Here is a 25609-nt window from a genome sequence, read left to right as displayed (position 1 = left end):
GGGGGAGAGAAAACGTGGTCGAGAAATGAGTTGGAAGACCACCGCTGCGGTCAACACGCGGAACGCGATGTGCCCGAAGAGAACGCTAAGACACCGCAACGGTCATCGTTACGAATTGATGATATTGTTGCGCGATAATTCACCTGCCGTCCTAATGAAATAGTCACACGATATTCTGGCTAGTGCAATAGTTCGTTTTAACGACGATCATATTTCAGTGACCTCCGTTTGTTGCCGCGAGGTCACACACACCCTGCGGCGCCGTCTCCGCACATTGTTAATGGTACCTATGGCCCTTCGTTTATTACCTGAGCGTTTATGGCCGCAGCAGTCCCTCGTGTCCTCGCGAACACCCGTCGGAGACGTACGAACGCCCCCACGTGCGCTAAAGCGTGTTTGGTTGCCGTCGGCGCGGCAAACCATGTGTACGTCGTCGCGGCTCAAGCACGTACACTTTTATACACTATTTTATACTTGTTAAGACATATTTAACTTAAATTGATTTTTTTCAAAGTGACATTTTTATTTCAAACAATACAGTCAAAATTTTTGGATAAATATGTATTTATATTTAATTTTTGTCGTATAATATGGTTATTGACTGTCCGTGGGCACACATTTTGCTTGGAAGTGATAACGATCTAACGTCGTTTCTTTAGAGAAAATTAAGAAAATTAAGTAAAATGTATTTTGTTTATTTGACTATGATATATAATATATTTAAATTATGTAATTGTTTTGCCTTGTTTTTAATTCTATTTATGTTATTAATACTTTTAAATAAAAACGCTAAAAAAAATTTTAAGTGTATATTATGGGGTTTTTAAGTGCATAAGTGCTTGCATATTTAGAACTTTTTTAGAGCTACAAATACTCTGTCCTACTAATAATATACATGTATACAAATAATTTTTATCAATATATATAATGGATAAGACAACAAGTGGTATAAAAATTTACAGCTTTTTGTCCCTCTCCCTACTTAAAATGTACTTTTGGATTTTCGTGTAACCAAATGTCTTGTTGAAGCAAGTTAACGTTTTAAGCAATTTGCAATGTTGTTAGACTAATTAGTGAAGCCCAAGCAGTCCCGTGACCTACTTCGGTCAGGTTGTTAATGGTACGTGTATCAATAATAATCAAACGTAAACAGAAATGAAAATAACTGCCAATTAAAATGATCAAAACGATCAAGCCAAACAAATTCAATCATAGTAAAAACGAAAACGGATTATTCGTAAATAACTGAACCGATATACTTATTATTCAAAACGCAATAACCGTTCAGATTCCTTTGAAGTGTTTCTTCCAAAATAGAATCACATCAATTAAAATAAAACAAATCACAAAACAATTCAAAATTAACAATCGAAAATGCGTTCTAATTTATCAAATGATAAAAGCGCAATTTGTAGAAAATATATCACCGAACATATATAATTTTACAAAATGTAAAGTTTCAAACATTTCAAAATGTTTATCTAATAATATGGAATCAATTAAAGAACGAAATTCCCAATTCTCCTCTTAAAGTACAGTAAACAAAATAGGTATTACATTTAACACCTTTGTAAATCAGTCTAGCAAAATCGTTGTTAAATTGTTAAAATAAAATATTTTGATCATACACTCATCATATAAGTTATCGGGAACATTTATTTAAATTTGATACACCAAAAAATTTTATGGAATAAACAGCATTTCGTTCATGCTATTAAATTATAAAATCTGCACCATGTTTGATTAAATACATTTAGTAGATATTTTTGTGTACAAATAGTCGCACTAAGCATAATACAAAAAGTTCGTATTCGAGTATCACTCAGGGTAAACTCATGGTAACAAACAGATGTATGGATTTAAGAGTGGTTTAGTTCAAAATTTACCTATGTAGCACTTGTGATTTCAAATGAATGAGATAAGTTTTAGTGTTGTACAAATAAGTTTTATAATTTTTTCTTAAATTTTGTGTTCAAATAATTTATTGAAAATATTTTCGTACACACTACAACGGGTATTAAATCATTTCATTATTCGCATTGAAACATATCGATACACACATGGCATAATATTTTTCAAGCATCTAACCACCGTTCTATACGTAGGTGTGTTTTTCGCTATAATACTTAAAAAACTATTAGGACGCATATGCGCATTTATTGTATGTTTTTCCTTAAAGGACAGTAATTTTTTTGCACTCATCCAATCCATTAATTTTTTTTTTTAACAATGTGAAATAAGATTATTCGTACATCTATTACAACACTGTAATATTATACGCGTTCCCACGTCCGACAGAAGTAAGTGATAATATAAAAGAATAGTGTTAAGCGTTATCTAGAAAAATAATTAATTATATTTTATCTTATCTAGATAATAAACGAAATCAGTTATCAAATTAATTATCTTGAATGAATTCTTCAGTTATCTATCATAATTCATTTAGATAAACAAATACGAGTATATTTATTCAAAGAATTCAAAAAATTGAACTCGAAAGGTAAAAACTAATAATAATTTATAATTAATGAAAATTGTATTAATTTATTGACTTTATAATTAATTACTATTATTTTAAAATTTTTATTAGTACAATATATGTATAACTATATTATTTAAATTGTCCCTATAAATATTATTCCATAATAAGTATTATAGAAATTGTAATAGATTGTTTTATAAAATTTAATAAACCTACAAAGAATGTATTTTTTTTTAAAACTAAGTTCTAATTATTTATAATTCATTTCTCATAGATAAATATACGTAATATAAATATTTTTTGTTTATTATTTCTATTTGTGGTATATATTAGATCAAAGATGAGTTAATTTTAATTTAATAATATTTTTTGATTATAAATTTATAAAATGAAGTGTAAATTATATAACAAAAATAAAAATAAATAAAATTATTTTCTTTTTTATTATCCAGATAAATAGTATTTTATCTATTATCTTTATCTAAATACATTTTTAGTTATATTTGTATTGCACTAATTGTACAGAACAAAAAAAAAAAGGGGGCTTTGAAAGATTTTGAGGGGCTTGGCCCCTCCAGCTACTCCCTAATTATGCCTATGCGAAAATCTTTCGATTCCGAGATTAATGTCATGAGACGGAGATGAGGTTTGGCGCGCGAGTGTTGCTGCGCGGAGGTCGTCCGGGAAAACGGAAAATCGCTCGCACGAAAGTGAAACAATGTACGATTACACGATTCGATAGGCTTTTCAGCGTGCTGTTAATGGCGCGGAGGTCGACAATTTCAACTATTTAAAAGTTGCGTTCGTAACCCGTTGCGCATGCGCATTTCTGAAACCGTACGTCAACTTTTGGCCGTCTTCAACACCTACATCGTATCCAAATACCCGATCGCGGTTTCCGTAGTTTGGTGAATTAACGATGAAAAATATAGCCGATAACGATCCGGTGTTGTTGACCGGTTTTCGTACGTTAACGTCGGACGAGACCGTTTCCGTTTCCGTTACGTACACCTTATGGACGTTCATCCTTGAACGTTTCATTGTTTTTGCTTTCGGACCCTTTTAATGACGCGATACTCCGATCCTGTTGGATCAGAAAAAAAAAAAAAAAATTTAATAAACCCATGTAAACACGTTTATTAGTTTATTATTTTTTTTGTTACCTCAGCGACAACCGTTTTGCATTTCCTCGTTCGTCAGAGAGACCCTGTATCGTCTCGTGCCACGCGCTTCCGCGCAGCACTACCGTTGAACCGGCGCAAATAAAAACATGTCGTCGCGCTAAACCACACGTCCTAAAACCCGTACGTTATTCTCGTCCGAGATAATATTTCAAGGGCGTTATGCTGTCGTCGTCGCGCTTATTATTATTGTTATTATTATCATTATTTTAACGCAACGAAAATAATAATAACAATAATAAATCGTTGTCGTTCTCGTCCGTACACAACCCGCCAATGGCGCGCCGTATACTTTGCCGTTTACGCCGCTGTAGTTACTCGATTGTGTGCACTATAATGATAATTTAACAATAATAACGAAGATAATAACTATAATATAATATATTATTCCCGAATACGCGAGAGAGAGATTGAGAGAGAGAGAGAGAGAGAGAGAGAGAGAGAGAGAGAATGACGGGGAGAGATGTAGAGCAGTCGACCGTTTTCATATAATAATAATTGTTGTTATTCAAATGCCGCGCACAATGCGCACAAGTACGTCATGCGGTCGTTACGTAATACAAGTGCCCAACAACCGGGGGTGTACCGTCGTTCGCAGGTACACGAAAAATATTGATAGCAATAATAATAACAACAGTAATAATGTTATCGCGGTAGGTATGCCGCGCGCACGTAGAGAAAGAATAATATGTTAATCGTTTCGCACGGCTGCTCCGTGTAGTCTTATAAAATTATCACCGATTGCTCTGGTTCCGGTCTCGTTGTTTTAATTTGATGGTTTTAATTAATTCCTGTTTACGTCGTGTTATGTGTACTTACGTGGAATACGTTGTGCACCGTCGTTTGTGTGATATAATATCGCAAACGACTGCTTATTTCAAATGCACGGGCACGTCGTCGCACTCGCAATGAACCTCGCGGAATAAAGTATAATGTTTATGTACAATGCTGCTGCTGCTGCTGCTGCTGCTGCTGCTGTATCCGTAGTAAAATACTATTATACGTGTGTATCCGGTGGAAATTAGAATATAAGAGTGAAGCACTCTACTATAGTCGTGCACCGCTGTCTTGCGCCACGGTCTCGTGCGTCTCGAGGCGTGAGATCACTGTAATAACCCAAAAATACAAAAAAATAAAATAAAATAGGAGAAGTAACTTGAGAATGGGAAGAGTGGGATGTAAGATGGGGGAGATGGTATATATGCGAATGGCGGTGAGGTATTAATGGGTTGTTACCTTCCTCCTTGTTTAAGGGAGGGCTCTCAGGGTTGAGAGGGTTCGAGAGCTGATCAGCGCAATTATGCAGTCTGCCAAGCTAAATAAAGCAGCGCTTACTTATTTTGCCGTAGACTTTCTGATGTCGATGCGAGGTTGAAAAAGAAAGGACAAATGCAGAATTTAATTGCACGAGAACCGGATACTCTTCAACAATCGTACGAAGAACACAAGTCGAACGGATTAAAATAATTTAATATTTTTTTATTTAAATTAAACTTAAATAAGTCAAAATAAATCGCATGTATAAGCTCGTCGTTGATTTTATGATCGATGCGCATGCACTGACGGCCTAAGATCAAGAGCTCTGGGAAGGGTGGTGTGTGTCCCTGTTATATAGGGACACGTGGCGGCATGGATCTTGGACGGTCCTTTGAATGTAGGGATGTCAATAGTATTTATTGTTCAACCCGTGTTGTTCGCGTGGGTATCGAAGATACCGTTATTTATTTATTTGAAATAGTTTTAAAAATCAAGTACATATAAATAGTATACATAATAAAATATTTGTGCCGTCTTTTACAATCGAATGATGCACATCATTACATCACGATAAATATTATACGGCTCGAGAAGCGATATATTAATGATGTGTTAATCGTCCAACGAAAGTTTTACAATATAGACACCGGTATTATTGAAACGAAATATTTCGGTCACTTCCAAGTGAAAGTTCATGTTGTGGTATTAAATTAATGGAATATCTACTAACTTATTTTTTTTGATTAATCATAATACATATTCGTGGCTCGATACATAGATTTTAAAATGTACGCAGTATGTACCATCATATTGTTTAAATCTGTATTAATTGTTAGTAGTTTTATATAGTTGTTAACTGTTTTTAAAAAAAAAGTTTTTATCAAGTCGAATGCAAACGATTATAGCGACGTAAATTTGGCTGCGTCTACGTGAGCACAATTAATTTTAACTTCTTAACATTTAATTTTTAAAACCAACGTTTATTGTAATACATTTTACCACCAGTTCAATTTTTGAAGATGTATGATTTGAGGTCCAGTGTTTTTCAAACTTTTATACATACGGCATATTTTTATTAGTTATTTTAAGTCGAGGCACGATTCGGAAACTCATTGAATAATTGCCAAATATAAGTATTGCAGGGATTTTAAAACAAAAAAATCAAGTTTTCACGTCACACTCTCTGGAAAACATTGGTATGGACTAAATATTTATGAGTAATACGTACACTAAATGACGCAAAGTTCTCAAAAAAAAAGTTTGCTGGAAATCTCAGGATATTAATATTTTATAACACAAAGAAAAAGTGCACGAGAATATTCTTTGTCTCTATCACACATAATTTTCGTCACCTCCTTTGGTCCGAAAAAAAATATATTATTTTAACTGTCTTCTCATGATCTTGAACCTGAATGGTTAATTACATATTTTTACATGTGACTAAAATTTAAAAAAAATACCAATCTATTTTATAGTTATATTTGTATTAAAATCATCACATCTCAAAATATTAAAATTTGATTTGTTCTAAAACTTAATAAATACTACAAGAATAACTACTAAATATGTATACAATGATATGCAATCAGCTGCAATTGATTTTTCATGCAATTAGAATGTCAAAAATAACTTTAATGTATATCATTAGTATTTTAATTTATCTACATTTTTATTAAGTTTAAAATAATAAATTCTCTCGAGATATTTTATACACCCTTCCAATGGTTCAAATTTGAGTAAATCTAATAGAATATTAAGAAATATCAATAATTTAATTGCACATTTACACGTGATTCAATGTTAACATCACTATTGAATAATGCATGATAATGAAAAATCACTTTAAAGCTACAAGTTGAATGAATTAATATTCAATGAATAAATAATAAATATTTCTAAACCACAAAATCTCAACAGAGACGTGGTCTTTATAAGTTCTTTTAATTTGTTTTTCGGAAATTGTAAAGTCAATCTATACACAATCATTTGTGCATGTCAATAAGATGGACATGTGTAAGGTATTTTGGTTCATAACATGAATATATCATGACTGAAGAAGTCACATATTGTTAATACCTCACATAGTTTTTAGATTTAATGGTTTAGGTGTATAGTGATTATTTGTTTTTCTTTTTTTTTTTATCAAGTCAAGTCAAGATCCCAATTCTTTTTTAGTCTACTAGGTGGCTCGTTGGAAATATGATTGGTGAACATGGTTTGAATCATAATGGGTCTTGTATTCAATGCAGTGCGAAATTTGTATGAAAACGTCTATAATGTGGAATCTTGCAAGTTCATCTGTGTAGAGTTAGGTTTTTTAATTACCAATGGGCTCCAGTAATCATACGTAAATGTACTTATTGAAAGAACTGAATGTGACAAATATTTGAGGGTTTAGCTGAGCTACAAGTTTGTATACCATAAGACCAGAGAGATGAAAGACATAAAAATAATAAATTAGCTGGGTGGTTGAAATATTTTACTTATTACGAATATTAAAGGGAAAAATACTTTAACTTACATTAAAATTGTTCTCCGTTTACCATTGAAACGTATTGCTTACACATAATATAATGTAATGATAATGCATATGGCACGAGGTTAGTTCACACAAAGTGGGGTTTTTCGAAAAAATTACGCGAACATATCTTTTAAAACTGAATATGGAAAGAAAACAATAAAAGTATATTTAATATTTTTGTAATCTTTAATAACATTAATATGTAGTCGTATGTATCGTATGATATATGATCGATTATTACAGTATAGGTTGTACAATACTTTTCTTAAAATGCATCCATATCGAACCTGAAATAACAAATTGTTTGATTAATGATTAATATTTATTTTCTTTATTTTTATATATATTTTTTTTTTTTTTTTTTTTGGGAGCTACAATATAATCAAAGGGAATTTCAGATTTTAATAAATGTTGATAAAAATATTTCCAGCTATAACTATTGAACAACATAAATCATTCGAAGTTAATTTGTACGATTATAAATATTATTATTTTTAAAATCAGTAGGTTAAAGCGAAGAATCTATTAATTTTAAAATGATTAATAATGCTATATGTTCGAAAGAAAAAAACAGTAACCGGGTTTCAATTAATGTGTATCAATCAATCACATAATAATCGATCGAAAATAACTTTTACTTATTCTTGTTTGACAATTGTTATTATTTTTAACAATTTGCCATGTTCTAATGCGAGTCGTAAAATACTATAACTTGACAGATTCAAACAAATATGGTGTGTCTTTGAAACATGTTTGTGATTTAATTGATGATTTTTAATTCCCTTGAAATTGAAACTAAAATATTTAATTTGAATTCAACAAAAGACTAGTAAAAAAAGTGTTCAAAAAAATTGAATTATATTTGTATAAAGATTGTATTTTTCCTATTTTCAATTAGAAAAAATAAATTAAATAAAAAAATCAGACATTGAAAGATGTAAATTTTTTAAATTATAATTTATCATAGCATTATATTTAATGAAACAAAATTAAACTTTTTTTCTTTATTAAAAACGAACGATTTCCTATTAAAAATGTTTAACACAAACGTAGTATATTGTGTCTTACTTAGAGTTTCGGAATTTATTTTGGTTCCACCTACGGAACTCGTCTAACCTGGTCATTATCTAGAAAGTTTCCGTGTTAACTGAGAAGTGGTAAAAACAAGGAAGAGGATTGCTGTTATAGCTTAAATAAGTTTAATTTGCTGGATTGCTGAAAATGAAAACTCATCGGTGAAGCGAATTCCAGGCGGCCTACATAGGTTAGGCCGACATCGGTTGGTGCACATTACGATCGAATTTAAGTGATCGGTACTCCAACTTGTTTCATCAAACATCGAATATGTTACATATGTAAAGAAAACTGGCTTCGTTTGTGGATTAACGTTGGTGTGCAAAAACAGTACAGAAAAAATGTACTTCAAGTAATTTTTTCGACCAACGATAAAATGTTCGAATGTAATAGTCAAATTTCTTGTTAACGTATGGAAGTGAAAATAATTATTCCATTTATTTATTTATTTATTTATTTTTATTTACGGTCAGAGAATCGATAGACGTAATGGGAATATTTTCTCTCGAATCGTTTTCATTTGCAGTATTTCTGTTACGCGTGATTTCATTAACGAAACAAATCTACAGTTTTACGTGTAGACTTGTTCGGACGAACGAAATCATAACCACGTACAGAACATTCGTGTCATATTATATTATCTCTGATGAATCTGTACTGAAAGATCATTTGTGGTTATGATTATCGTACATTAGATCGTACGATTGAATACGAGAAAACAAGAGCGTTAAATTAACATATGGTAATATTAGAAAAACATGCAGTACCGTTTTGATAAGCAATATATTTGATAGTTAAAATTTTATTTTTGGTCGTTTTGGATATTTTTCCATAGGAAAATTAATGTTTCGATTAATTTATGATATTCATGGGTTTAAGCTGTAAAATTGTCAAATACTAGTCATAATGTTAAATATTTTCCTACATTTGAGTTTGTAATGAGAAGCAATAAATAATAATAATAATAATAATGTTATCGTTGCAGTTAAAATCTAGACTGTTGGTTTGTACGTACGTGTGTTTGTACAGCGTACTCGAGGAAAAATGAATAATTAGGTATTCGACTTGAAGACGTTCACAAAGCTGGTCAAATTCGGATTACCGTTTTGTAATGAGTACGGTAAAAAATCTTTGAGACTGTTTCGAAGTAGTCTACGCATATTAAAAGTATCCAGTATACAAAAATTATGTCAGCTTTTGTTTCAGAGTATCACACAAATGCAATTTTGAAATAGTACAAATCTTCGAAACTATAAGGATAAAAATAGTAATATTATTTTTCCGAAAATACATAAACTGACCCAAAAAATGAGTGTATAATGTTGAAAAGTGCATTATACCCATTATCGAGAAATATAAATATTAGAGAATCATTGAATTATGAATATATATTTTATTATCTTATTACCAGTTTGTGTATTCAAAAATACGATAAATGATCGTCATCTGCGAAAAAAAGAGTAAAAATTGTGAAATGCATAACGATGTGTATTCCGTTACGTTAAAGCCTTTAGATCACGAGTTCTGCTCAAACCCATTTTCGTAACTTTTTAAATTGTACAAGTACGACGTTTTAATATATTTTAAAATGAGTAAAATAGCCTGCATATATGCGAGTATATATAGTTTATATATATCTGTGATCGTAGTCTGTGGTTCTGTGGTGGCACCATGACCTATGATAAATGTCCTAATTACGTCATTGCACGCATAATGTCGTTCGGGACATGAATAAGTCTATTATATTACAACTTATTTCCATCGAACCTGATTCGGACGACGTTGTAGTTTAATTATATCCGTGTAATGAATTGGTCGAAATTCGTTGGAAGACAAAGAAAAAAAGATAAAACGTTAATTCTAGACATCGGATAATTTGTTCGTATTATTAAAGAATAAAATATTTCTGCGTTAACATAGAACGAACAAGATTTTTTCCAATATATACAACATTAAGTTGTACACCGAACTCGGAAACAACTTAGATACATAAATGTCTTATAATATTTGCCATATTTTCGTAATTTTTATTTTTTCCCTCACGTCACCGATGTCCTTGTCGTGTTATGTTTACCTATACATAATAGTAGATTCTACGAAAATTGTTTTTTTTTTATTTCGTACAAAAAAAGTCAAATATACTCAATGTTGTACGTGATTGCAGTCTATTATTTCGTTTACCACGTAAATCTTCGGTTCAACTACTCAGCAAACGACAATAATATGGTTCTACACTTCTCCTTTGAATATTGATTGAACCACTGCGTATTTCATTTCGCCGGCATTCGTCTGAAACAAGAAAGAGGTGGTTTATATTAGGTGATATTTTTTCACATGGTGTAACATAATGTGTGAATTATTTGGTACGGCCTTTACCCTGTCGTGTCTAATCTGTCTCCTTTATTTCTGGTATTCTCGGGAAACGGTTACCCGTAAAACTTTCTACTCAACAAGATTTATCGGAGTCGTACGTGAAAATGAATGGATTCTTACCAAAACAAACTGAACACATTTCTGTATTAGTTGAAACACCCGAACGCACGCGAACAGTGAACGACGGTTAATTTACGTATATGTGTGTATACATATACGGCGGGATTGCGGGTTACATGAAATTTTTGAAAAGGACTGCGATTGAATATTTATGCACGCGAAACTTTTGAACGAATTTTCGAGAAACAAAATTCGTTTTTCATATCCGATTCTCGTAAAAACTCAAACCGTAGCTTGATTTATTCTAATAAAAAAACTTGATCCGAGTGTGATGACAGCCCCATATATTTATCGTGGTACACGTGTCTGGTGATGGTTGATTAATTCTTCTTGGATCACGCTTTCTGCGCACGACTGAAATCGATAAATAAAAGTAATAAATTATAAATTGGCTTGGGATTTTTTATTACTTAATAGAGTGTACCATAAATTATCATAACTCATAAGTCGTATTGGTCATAATAATCGTATAACGAATTGTACGAGTTACGAAAACGCGGTGGCAACTTTTGATGTAACGGTATTGAGGTGATAACATGATATATATTTTACACTCCCATTCGCATTACACGTGATGTCTTACTACTGCCGGGTAAATTAATTTCAAAAACAACGTTTTTTATTGAATTTATGTTGAAATTAAATTGGCCTGTACACGTAGAATCGAATAATTCAGTTTATCTCCTTTTTATTTTATTTTATTTTTTTTTTTTTAGTGTAGTGACTCACTCTCATCATAAAATAAAAATACTTACACTGTAAAAAAATTTGTAAACATGAGTTATATTTAACCTTAATTTGTTCAACGTACTCAATGTAATATTATAAGGCAGCGGTTCTCAAACTGTGCTCTGCGGAACCCTAGGTCTCCGCGGAAGTCAAGGGGTTCCGTGAGCGTATATTGAAATATCTAAATTTAAATATTATTAAATATCTTTGTTATTGAGGAAAAACACTAGTTACCTGAATTTCGCAACGAGTTATACGTTTTAGTGATACCAATTTTATTTACAACTAAGAGTTCTGATAAAATTTGGTTATTATGACTTCATAACTTGGCTGGTATTTTTGCAAAATTAAATGAAGTAAATTTATCAATACAAATTAAAATGACCAAAGTTTTCATAGCAAATAAAAAAAGCTGAACTTTAAAAAAATAAAATTTTGAACTGTGTGTTTTTCTCAGTATGAAATATTAATAATTATTATTGTCTTGAATATAAATTCCTGATTTTCGGGGCTTCGTAAATTTTTTTGAATACATAAGGGCTTCGCGGACAAAAAAGTTTGAAAACCATTGTTATATGGTATAAAGTCGTTACTCTTCAAACACATATATCAATTATTATTATAATTTCACAACCATTTTATTCGTAAAACGAGAAAATAAAACTGTTCCAACGGATAATACAAAACGATTCCAAATAAGCGAAATATATATAAAAATTGTTTTTTAAAAGTTACTCTTTTGTAAGTTATGACATTATAAAATTAAGAAGCTTACCCATCGAAAATTATATTAACAATCTGCGAAAAAGATGTATTGTTTTAAAATTAACATTTTTCTTTTACACCATAATGAATAATTTATTCATGCTTGGTCGGTATCTACGTTATTACGAATATTGTAAAAATATAGTTTAATCTATTTCTATAGGTATCGTGGATACGAATGCGTGATTTACATATTCTTACTTCGGGACAACTTTTGTTCACCAACGATTGTCGATTTGGGATTCAGCATCCACTTAGAGACTCAGCTATTTGGAACTTGCAGATCAAGGATGTATCCCCTAAAGATATGGGTTCGTATGAATGTCAAGTAAACACCGAGCCAAAAATCAAGTTTCTGGTTAATCTCACTGTATTTGGTAAGTGTTAAAACAAATTTTATTTTAAAACTATTACAAATAATGTGTATTTCACGTAATCAATTATAGTAAAATATTCGATAGGTAGTAATTATTGTGAAACTATTCGTGTCATTCCATGTCATTGTGATTGAAAATTATATGCATTTCAAACATAACATTAGTCGATACAATTGTACATTAATATTGTAAATTTGCATTAAACATATATGTATATACTTAAAAACGAAAAACGTGAACTCTACATATTTGTAGAAATGTTGACGTTAATCGATTGTGATTCGAAATTTGTAAATTAATACAATGCCTGAAGCTAAAATAATTTGTAAATAGCAAGATAGGTAAAATATATTGATTTCGAATCTGTGCACTCTTCTCGTACGTATGAATTGTATTATAATATTGGATATCAATTACAATTTGCTATCTTCTATCTAAAATATTTATCTAAACATGACCAAAAATATTACGTCAGAAATGGATAATATCTTGTACGATAATTTCTTGCCATTCTTCATAATTAATTAAATGAAAATCGATATAAATATTTTTTAAAAGTAAAAATTGTTGTAAATATGAAATTATTAACACAGAGTTTTTGAAATTTCCCCTAGATCAGATAAATAAAAAATTGTGAATCAATTACTCTTTATTTCATTCAGAATTGTAAATAATAAAAAAAAAAAAAAACTCTTATGAAGTATTATTAATACTAACTTGCAATTAACATTAAAAAGAAAATACCATAACATATGTTCAACTAACCACTTCAACATCGACTGTTCTCAGTCAAATACTGTTAAAAATGTTTTTATATTTTCATTCCGATTAAAAAATGAATAAATAACAAAAATCAATTTTTTTTAGTTTGTATTTAGACATTTTTTTATTGTTTATTTATTTATTTTTTTAAATTAATTTAGTTATATTCAAATAACAACAATAAAATAGTATATAATAATGATTAAATGTTTAGATATTTAAAATATTTTATTTTGATTGTATTTAACAACTTTTTTTCATTTTCTTTTCTATTTAATCTATTCTGAACAGTCGCGATTATTCAATTGGGTTGCTCACACGTACTTGATGTTCACTCTCTTATCTAACATAATGTTAATTTATTATTTTTAAATATTAATTAACACCGTTCTATTTTCCTCGTCGTTTTAATTTAATCATTGCATCGACACATGCGAAATTCGTCTAACTACTGCTCTAAAATATTTTAATTGTAATTTTAACCATATTACCTCTGACCGTTCCTGTGCTGAATGGTATACCCAAAAGGACATCAAAAGGATCATGATATTAAAACTATTTAAACAATAAATTTCCCTCGATTTATTTTGAAAATTCATAGCTTGAAATTATGAAAGTTCGCTTTGATGATGAAAACTATTGTTGTATAAATGCAAAGAATTCCCCAAAATATACCTTTTTATCCAATTTTTGATAACGAAATTAAGTATATCAGTTTTCAGAATGAAGCGCAATCAGTTATAATTTTGTTTTTGAAAATTATTGTTATATTTTATTTTTAAGTCATATATATATAATAAAAATATTATTTTATCAAATTCAATACTTATTATTATAAAGTAAAAAAAAAAAAAAATATTTAAATCTATTTTAATATTTTTTTATAAAATTAATTTTTATACTTAATTGTGGCAGTTGCTATTTATCAATTTTTGGTCTAGAAATATCGTGATAAGATAATATTTTGAAAAAATCAAAACGATATCGACGTTTAATAACATGTATCGTACAAGAAAATTAAACTTAAATCAAAATTCATAGAATACTCGTGTATATATATATATATATATTACTGTTTAAGATTGTCTGTAGACCAACAATAACAATATTATTTTTAGCTCGTTAAGAAATTAAAACCTTGCGAAAAGAGATTTGTAAGTTTTAATTAATTCAGCTTTGTTTATTTTTATCGTGCTTATTTAAATTATTCGACTATACAACGAGAATAAATATGTGTAAAAAAAAAAATAAATAAATAAATCTAATACATTTAGGAAAGAAGAAAAACAATATTGGAGTAACAAAAACTTTTAATTATTGTGCCCGTAATCTAACATCCTAGCATTGTTTTATACACAGGCACGAGATACTGTTCCCGGTGCTGTTGTTGTGTGTTATCTAATAAAGTTTTAATTGTTCGATACTTACATTGTAAGTTTCACGGCCGTTTAAATTAATATCAAAAATAAATAAGGTGAACACACGTCGAAGAGATCGAACACTCTCGTGAGGTTATCAAAATGAACGAACTTAACGCGTCTACAATACGTGTGTTCTTCTTTCCGTACTAGTTTTTGTTTTTATTTTTTTTTTTTTTTTTAATTTGTTTCGATTGGGTAGACAATAGAAACTGAGTGTATTATGTGATAACGCTATACCAAGAGAAACGATAAGTGAAACCTTTCGCTGGACGAAAGCAACGAACGAAACGAAGGCCAAGTGTATTTTACATGTATGCATTAAAATTAAATATATCGATGTTTGTCGCATACTTCGTTTTGTTTTTTTTTCATATTTTACTAATGGAATAATTGCACTTTACACAATTACCATTGATATCGGTTTATTATTATTATTTGTAAGATGATTGAAGACGCGTCGGTACCGACATGGTTACTGTCAATCATCGGTTTAAAAACAACACCGATGTTCATAAACAGTACGACGAGTAGGATTAAACATATTTCGGTTCGTGATAATGTCATGTGTTGTGTGAGACCAGGGTTCACGATGCCCGTTGGGCTAAAAACAACCAGCGGGAACACACAGATTTTCTCATGTACAGTATTACAAAATATTTTATAAACCAATCGTATTCGGAAATAATAAGTCTTTATCGATAATTAAATTAAGCCCATGATCTAAACGCACACCGCACATTCACTGCGCTTTAATAGGTTAACATTTAATGCCCTAAAAACGATTTCGACCCATGTATTTTTCATGGAAAACAATAGTTATGTCATTTCAATTCGTATTTTTAATTTAATTTTTTTCCATTATTTAAATTTCCAATATCGATTCATGGACTTTTTTTGATCTGTGGTATATTACCCGTCATTTTGACTTATTGATACGTCACTGACTGACAAGTATCTAGGGGAGGAGGTGATCCTTAATATAAAGTATTTGTATATGTTTAATATTTTTATATCTTTACTATCCCCCTAAAAGTATGTATACATTCATATTTGTTCACTTAAATTTTTGATAATTTGCAGAAATAAAAAAATAAAAATAAATAATTAAAAGAAACAATAAAAATATATCTCATAGTACATGGGAATCATATACAATTCGAACAAAAAATAAGTTCCTTAAAACGTATACAGAGGTATTATATTTGTTCATCTTAAGAACTTAAATGTTTATTACTTTCCCTTTGGAATCAACTTTTTGTAATTTCTCTGCAATCTCAATACATAATATTATAAGTTTATGCAATGTTGGATAATATTTTACATATTTTATTAGAGTGTTTTAAATTTGACATTTATGATTACACAATCATTTTTTGGGAATATATTACTGGTGTTCATCTGATATTGAAATGTGGCTCTAAAGTAACCTGCCTGAAAAACATTTTGAAAATACATTGTATTTTGGTAAAGTACAATCCTTCGTATGTCACTAAACGAATTATCATTGAATTGGCTTATTTTATTATTCGATAAAAGTACGTTTGATTTTTATGATCTATAAATCATTATATTTCACTTCACGCTTAATATAATGCTTTGAATGATAATAGTAAATCAAAAAGTTTTAGAGGGTCACAGGAGCATATGTCTTTAGATTTTAAAGCAATGTTAAATTATATATAATTCAAAAAACGATTTAGATCCTTCATAAAGTTAGATTAACTGTAATTTACTAAGAATTTAAGTTCTCATCAAAAAATAAGTTACTTCATAAGAACTTGAGATATAGTCAAAAAATATAAATTTAAAATAACCTTATACTAAAATTATAAGTTTTAATAACATAAACAAAAAATAATAAAATAAATTTAGGAAAACAATTTGTCAGCATTGAGATCCTGGTAACATTTTAAGATAGGATATGATAATAATATTCTCTAATAAAAACCTAATGTCTTTAATAATTAATTTTACAAAAAAAAAAAAAAACTTTATATATAAATATTCATAAGTAGTAAGTAATGAAAATGACTGAAAAAAAATGTTTATCTAGTTATCTCTTATCACATTTTTATTAATTTTTAGTTATTTAATTATACTTGTTTCGATATTTAAATTGTCGTCGTAAGACCATCACAATCGCGTAACCGCTGCAACCGTTACCAAAGATGATTCCGATGAACCTAAGAGACGAGTTGTGGTATAATGACTCTGAACACATTCACGTGATTAATGTGACTTATTGTGTAAAATTATATTAAAAAACTAACAGCACTTGGAACGCTCTAAACCATTTACTCAACCGAAAAATGTGCTAAGTAAATATAGGAATTTATTCTAATATATATTTGATTCGACCTTTAGACGTTATATTGTTATGCTGTGTATACATTGCAGTACCCTGTGTTACATAAATATATATATTAATATTATTGAGAGTTGAATATAAGGTGTCAGCATGTACAACTCGCCTTGGGCTACGTGACTGTGAGTTTCAATAGTCAGCAGTTCCGTCGATAAACTAGCCGACGGTTCCCGCGGTAGAATAGTAAGCAGAACATTTTTTTTTTTTTTTAATGTTTGCAAATTTATTAGACCGTTTTGAAAAAATTCAATGTATAAACAACGTAAAATAATTTTTATACGTTTGGTTGATTTTATTGAGTTATCATTCTGTATAGTAAAACAATAACAAAATTAAATTAAAAATTAGTAAATGGTTAGCGTTCGTAAATTAATATAGATATTAATAAATAAATAAACGCTTGACTTGGAGTATTAATAATATTTATGATATACGGCGGGTTTGGAATTAAAAATGCATTATCAAGTAAATACAAACTCAATAAAATAGCAACTCGGAGCACTCTGACTCAATAGTCACGATTTTATTGGCTTTGTGTATATCTGATGATAAATTTTTAATTCGAAATCGATTGTACATTACAAATATAATAATACTACAGTATAAACAATTATTTATTTATTTCTGTTTTTAAATTACGTATTTATATATTAATAACATGTGACCGAATCGATTCCCTTAAAAATATATTTCACGTGAACATCATCATTTTCAAGGATTTTTTTAAGCGATTTTTAATCTATTAGAGATTTTAGAAAATTACATGTATCAAGTACCACATTTCGCAAATTAAATTTCAAATTGAATCAGAGATCTAAACGAAATGTCCAAAGCATTTTGATACACAAAAATAGTTTTGTGAAAGGTATCGTATCAATTCAAAACCAATACGTGTATAGTTTTGATCATAATCTAATAATACTGACGAAAAGACTTACTTCCATTCATCGAGAACCGCAAAAAGTGTAAAACGATAAAACTGATCACTGACATTTTTTGTGCTTTAATTGGGCTCGTACCTATTATGTGTATCGTTTACAATTTATATAAATCAATAAGCTGCAATTAATGGTGATATTAATATATTAAATTTATTTTAATATTATTTATTTATTATTAATATATTAATGGTGATGGTGGTGATGGTAAAAACGCCGTAAAAAAGAACACATATGCAATTTATTTTTTTACTTAAAAATTTAATCTCACTATAACTTTTTATTTTTATACATCTTAATAGTTTTAAACAGTATTTATTTCACTAATTTTAAAAACAATACACAATCGGCGGTTGTCTGTAACATTGTAGTTCGTGTTTATATTTTGATACAGATTTTTGAAAAGTATTCGAGAACGAGGTTACAAGTCAATATACTGATGTTTAAAAGAAGACGATTAGTTGTTGATTACTTATTGAAATATTTTACTCAAATTTGACGCTATTGTATGGAATAAAATCGACTAAATTGATTGATTGCTTGCGTCGATAGTATACGTATCTACATAGGATATTATATTTATTATGAACAGTTTGCGTTCGTCCCAATATCTCGCTGTTTTATTGCTTAATTTAAAATTAATGCATCAATTATCTATTAATATTTTTTTTTATGTTTTATTGTGTATAAAAAAAAAAGGTTGAAATAGGCTAACTTGTTGTTGACGCTATTATAAATAACCGTAATCCTGAGTATTGTAGTAAAATTATAAAACTCAATTTTTTCTCTCTTTTCAGAAAAAAAAAATCTGATAGTCAATATATTGTTGTGGTTTTTTTTTTCTTTAAATATCTTTTCTCGTTGATAATCGTTTATTGAGTGATATTTGTGAGAGTAGTGCAGATGTTTTCATTCACATGTTCTCCATTCTTATTCATGCCATTGGTTCTTCGGTTGAAATGATAAAAATAAAATGGATGTCAAATAAAAATATAAGCAAATGCGCCACGTCGATCTAGTCTCGGAACTAGTGCTTAGAACAAGGTTAGAATAACATAATGATTGTCAAAATGATAAATCCCAATGCGTTTCGCTGAAAGGTTATTTTATATTATATTATTTTTATTATGATTGATGGAAAGAATAATGAATTGATTGTCAATATTTTAAATATTCATTTGTGTATAAATATTGAAATTTTCGGTTTTATATTGTACGATGCGTGCACACGAATAACTCAGTTGTTGCACAAGTGTACATTAGAATTTAATTGTTTTTGACTAACCTATTACATTTTCAATACAATATTATAGTTTTGACTACATAAATTCAAAACGAAATCCAATTAAAATAACATAAATAATTTAAACATTTTACACGTTAAAAACATATTTTTACGTAGATAAAATAATATGTTTCAATATTTATCGAATAATTAGTTTACACGTCTTGTAGGGATACATACAAATACGTATTTGATTTCCATAGATAGTATTTTTATTTTTAAATAAAATGTTATTCTGCCGTTCACTCAATTCTTGGTATCCCGTGGAGATAGTTTCAATCACAAAGTACAATATAATTTATCGTAATATAAAAGCATTTTGCTCGCATACGCGCATAGTTCGTCTCATCATAAAATTTAATCGATACTTAAATAGCGTTATAACCAATGGTGGATTAGGGGGCAGGCTAAAAAGCTTATAGCCTAGGGCGGCTTTTTTGGGAGGGCGGCTATTTTTTTTTTTTATAGAATAAAATGTTATTATTGATTTATTAGGTATATTTATTTTAATATATTTTTTTTTATATTTGTCATATAAACACGAATAAAAATAATTTTAAAAAGTTATAATAATATATTAATATCTTCATTGTATGATGCGTACTTATTGGCTATAGTAAGAATATTACAATTATTATTACGATTTGAAAATATTTCATTTGTCATAAAATAATTACAGTTAGTTACTAGTTATTATTAATAACTTATTAATACCTATGTACTTATTGGGAACATCCGACTATCCAAGTATAGATATTTTCATATCTGGCTATTTATATTTCCGTTATGTGACTGTTTAAGCATTGTTCATTTGTACTGGTAATAATGGTATCTGAAATAAAATAATAGACATGGAATATTTTATTTTTAGAAGTTTTCTATTTTAAAGATTTTCTATTTTATATAATTTTTTTTTTTTTTTTTTATAAAAAACTGAATAAAATTTGAAGAGAAGGGTTTAGACCAAATATTGTTGGTTTCTTAGTAGAGTGATAGTAGGGGGGGTGAGTGATTAAGCATAGGTACGCCAAAACACTAAATCCGCCACTGGTTATAACATCTGGTTTTTAATAATTTTATGTTAAACGTGTCTGGGTATCAAATATAATTTAATCGAGCTACAATTTGGATTTATTTGGAAACTCTGAACTTTTTTTATAACTGAACGTTTTTAACGTGACGAATCTCTATGACTCATACTAAAAAATAAGCACCCATGATTCACGAACGATTATAAGCTTTCAAATGAATCATTAACTAAGTACCATAGGTTTAATAGGTAAAATTGATTTTTTTTTCTTGAAAAATTACTCAATAGTTTTTTTCCTTTTGGCATATTTTATTCGTGGCCAGGGCGAACAATATTTAAATTCATATACTGTTAACCATCTACGAGTTCGATCGTGGCGTGTTTGATCGCGTGAGCATTTCGTTGATTGCGTTCGGTTCGCCGCCTAATATTGTACGATGAATCATTTGCGCCAAAAAAAAAAAATCAAACTTATAACATTATATATTAGTATTCATTAAAATAAAGTTTTTGAAAAACATACCGTAGTCATACACTAGGTGTGCACGGGTAATGTCACGTGACTTATGCGTGGTGCCACGTGTGTTTGATCCCAAATATATCAAATATAAAAAAAAAAAAAAAAAAAGGGAACACAATAATAAAAAAGGTAATGTACACATATTTTGCCCTACCTTTCATAATGGTTAATAACGTGGAGTAGATTTTACAGTGGTTTCGATTGAATAATTTATATGAAAAAAAAAAAAAATCAAAATAAAACAAGAGCCTGCAACCTCCTCAAAAAAAAAAAAAAGTGAAAAAATCCTTATACATTTTCGTGATTACCATAAGCGTTTAAAAGATTTTTTTAGCCAAAAGAATCATGATAGTAACATTTTAATTTTTTTTTTTTTTAAAAAACCATTAAAAAATACATATTGTTTATTTTTTTTTTTACAGAGTCTGACGTGATGATCGGTGACATGGGAGAAGCCAATGTTGGTGAGTAAAAAATATATTTTGTCGAATTATTTTAAGTAATAAACCCTGGAAATGAAATGGAAAGATATCCAATTTGGAAACGAGAATAATTATATTCGGTCGAAATCACGATGTGATTGAAAAAAATGATAAGCTATAAGAGGATTTCTAAGCTTTAAATACATGTTAATTCAATGTTCATATACTTATTTGTATATAAACACAACAAAAATAAAATATTTTTGTATAATTAAATGCTATTTTAGGAATATATGAAACATATAAAATCGAGCTTTAGAGAACCCCTGCCACCCGAACGAATGGAGATCTGCTTTTAAATACCACTGTACATTTTTCAAGTTATAGTGCAATTAGGATGAGTTGAACGTTTTATTTAAATTAATTATAAAATATTAATTTACTAATGTATTAGTATACCGAATGATAACTTGACTAATTGTTTCTTAGTGTGACGTGGATACGGAAAATTGAATTAAATACAAAATTATTTTAGTTTTAGCATAAGTATGCATTTATCGAACCATATAGAAAAAATAAAATAAAACTCTAATACTTAGTCATTTCAAGTCACTGTTGTTCGTTCTATTTTTGAAAAATTATAGAAAAAGAAAAAAGTACCTCGTGTTTTGTGAGCATAAAAATGTAGAATAGTTGTAACTGAAGTGGTGCATGTCACAAAAACTCGAAGATTTGGGTGGTTACTAGTTACGTCCTGCAGTAAAAATGTCTTTCAATTTGCGGCCCGAGTATTTTTGCGGAATACACGAATTGCGGTCCGTGTGCATGGTATCTCTCTCTTATTATTTAATACATACAATAATACATCTTGAATTTCGTTTTCCTTCTCATTTTTACGCAGACTTAGGACTGTCTGTAATATCAGTACTACAGTTTGATTTGTATTTGATTGAATATAATCTATAATTGTTATTATATATAATAAATCTTTATGGTACAGCAAAATTAGAAAAGCAACGAAATATTCTTAGTCGTTATATTTATTTTTTATCAGTCAACATCGAAAACTGTTTTGAAATAATAGAAATCAATATGTTATAATGTTACAAACCATACAAAATACATATAAGTTCTGACTATCGTTACTACCGTGTGTAGAATGATAATATTATGAAGGTCTGATGGATATGGCAAATATTAATCGGACCGTAATTCGGATTAGACTCTTTTTCAAAAATATCTTTAGGACACAATTAGTACGTGGCTGTATTTTTATAAGCGAATGCTTGAAATAAAAAAAAAAAAAACATTTGATCGGCACAAATAAGATAGATGAAGTTGACTTCACATTTTAAAGCCGGAATAACGTTTTCAAAACAGGTTTGAATTCTCCCGAAAAAAGAAATCACTTAAAATAGTTTGATATATAACATGTGTACTTATATCGTGTACGTATGTCACTATTAAGGATCATTGTATTATTTTGTATGCACTGTTAAAATTTTATTTACGGTATTTGAGATAAAATAAATCATATTTCAAGCTATAAGTATAATCTTTTAGATGTGTATTATGTATAGAATAATATAAATCTATTACAACTAAATGATAATATAATTATTTATCATAAATTTTAAAATATAACTCACGGCATAATAATTAATCCAAACATTATTTAGTGTAAATACAATTGATTTAAATTCAATTTTAAAATTATATTTCCAATTAATTTCTTATTAGACAGTTTTTGAACACATATTATACATTCAACCGATCCTACATAATGCAAGATTTATGACAAACGTCGTCGATGGAAATTCCTTTTTTTTTAGTGCAACAAACAAAGCCACTTACATTCTCCAGATGGCATTACTTTTGAATCGATATAGGTTGTCAAAATGATTAATACTTCAGTTAAAGTAGTATCTAACTTAATTCTAAGCGAAGTATTATGACGAGTTATCATGGATAATTTTCACAGTGGAGAAGTTCTGGTTAAATTGTCCAACATAAATACAGTTATACGAACAATTAACTCATTACGAAGTAGGACGAGTCCGTCTATATTGAAATATAATTTATTTTAAATGACACACGTAACAATTGATTCATTTTAAATTATGACGGAAAAAGCGGTCTAAATCGATCACGATGATATACTTTTCATGACATAAAATACTATATTGTTGACGCTGAATATTACAATTGATTTTCATAAATTCTTTAGAACTATACCTAAAAAAATAATGCAGTTGTACAAAAAGTTATACGTAGAAATTATAAGAGTAATATATTGTCTATGACTTTCTGAGCCTCAACTACTTACAAAAATGAAAGAACAGAACATACTAAGAACCGAAAATTCTACAGAACAACTTAATTTCTTAAAATTTTAAATCCTCAGTTTGCATTGAATCGTAACTTTGAATCTGAAAATATGAATACATTAAACATCTCACCTTGAATAACTGATTACCTGTTTTACTCTGGACAATCTTTACAGCGTCAAGTGTCGAATCACAAATCAAGCAAAGTTCATATGAACTGTTCAACGTCAACTGCAAGAAGCATTATATTAACATTATATTATAACTATGCCTCTAACATTCATAATACTAAATTATGTAAAAATTTAAATAATGAATAAATTATTTATTTTTTTTAGTGAGCAGTTTACATAACATGTGTATTTTATCATACAATTTGTACAGTTAAAAAAAAAAATTAAATTCGTTGAATATTTACTGTAGAATTTAAAAACATATAAACATATTTTAGAATAAAGCGTCTCAATCATGAATTTTGCTCTAAAAATTACTAATATAACTAATAAGTTGTTGTATACATACACTCTATTAGATTTAATTACTTTAAAACTTGGTAAAAACAAATGTATTGTTTTAATTACGTTTTTCAGAGTTTATTTTTGAAAATAATAATAGTTCAACGATTTAGTGATTATAACTATATTATTAATCGAATGGCAATGCAATTTATATCCGATAATATTTGAACGGTTGTATATGTGGTAAAAATGGATTCTTTTCCTCTAAAAAATAAAACGTGTACCTATCAGAAAATATATTTTGTATACAACAATAATAAGTAATGTTTGGATTGATTTTAAATTCTAATTAAAAAAATATCATACTTAATTATATATAGTAATGATTTGAAATTTGTGTAGGTTTAAATTAAAGATAAATAATACCTACTGAAATTAAATATTTTATATTTATTTTTTTTTTTTTTCATTAAAATAAATTTACAAACCCTACAATACACAACAATGAGTAAATATGATAGAATATAATTGACATGAATAACACGATTGGCGGAAGAAACATATTGTATTTCTTCTTTCATGATGTATTTCTTTATAAATTTCACGAATTTATGTACGTATGATATGACGGTATTGTGTAGCGAACGGTTCATTTTTTACGAGTAGTTCTTTCAGTCACCTATTAATTACTCTAATAATGTAGTATTTTCGAAACAAAATATTTATAATTACCTATTAATCTTCTTGTGTCCATCTCGTTCCATATTAAATACTCGTAATCGAATCATTATATTGTATTCTTGGTAATTTATGAGAATTTAATTATATAATACTTACTTATTTACTATAATCCATCATTTCTCAAGGAAAATAATTATTTTTTAAATCGTATTTTAAACATTCAGAACAAACAGTTTCCTTTGTGCAGGCTATTGAGATAAATTACTTGTTAGTCTTGTAAACCAAATTATAATTATTACTATGCTCATATTTTGTTTTTGTTTCATCTAAAAGATAATGAGCCCTGCATTAAACGTGCGGCCGTGTGTAACCTGCCCGCGATATTTCACATCAGAATAAAACTATAAAAACTATACAACTGTAAAACAAATAGTTTCATTTTAAAATTAATTCGCGAGAACAATAATGAAATATAAAAGTTGAATATAAAGCAACGCGTTTTTAGTTATTATATTGGGAGG

The 25609-nt window shown here is 28.7% G+C and overlaps 1 protein-coding gene across 1 annotated transcript in view; it reads left to right on the top strand.

Moving 5' to 3' along the window:
• The window catches only part of LOC112680085 (fibroblast growth factor receptor 2-like), a 121242-nt gene that overhangs the window by 56233 nt on the left and 39400 nt on the right, over positions 1-25609 (top strand). Inside the window, exons 3-4 of the mRNA XM_025550081.1 lie at positions 12666-12879; positions 21623-21664. Of these exons, the coding sequence (XP_025405866.1) occupies positions 12666-12879; positions 21623-21664 (256 nt within the window). The remainder of the gene's footprint in view (positions 1-12665; positions 12880-21622; positions 21665-25609) is intronic.

This window comes from Sipha flava, unplaced genomic scaffold (genome assembly GCF_003268045.1).
Source record: "Sipha flava isolate LNK unplaced genomic scaffold, YSA_version1 173_pilon_pilon, whole genome shotgun sequence".
NCBI classification, from domain to species: domain Eukaryota; kingdom Metazoa; phylum Arthropoda; class Insecta; order Hemiptera; family Aphididae; genus Sipha; species Sipha flava.
This window is presented reverse-complemented; position numbering and strand designations above follow the sequence as displayed.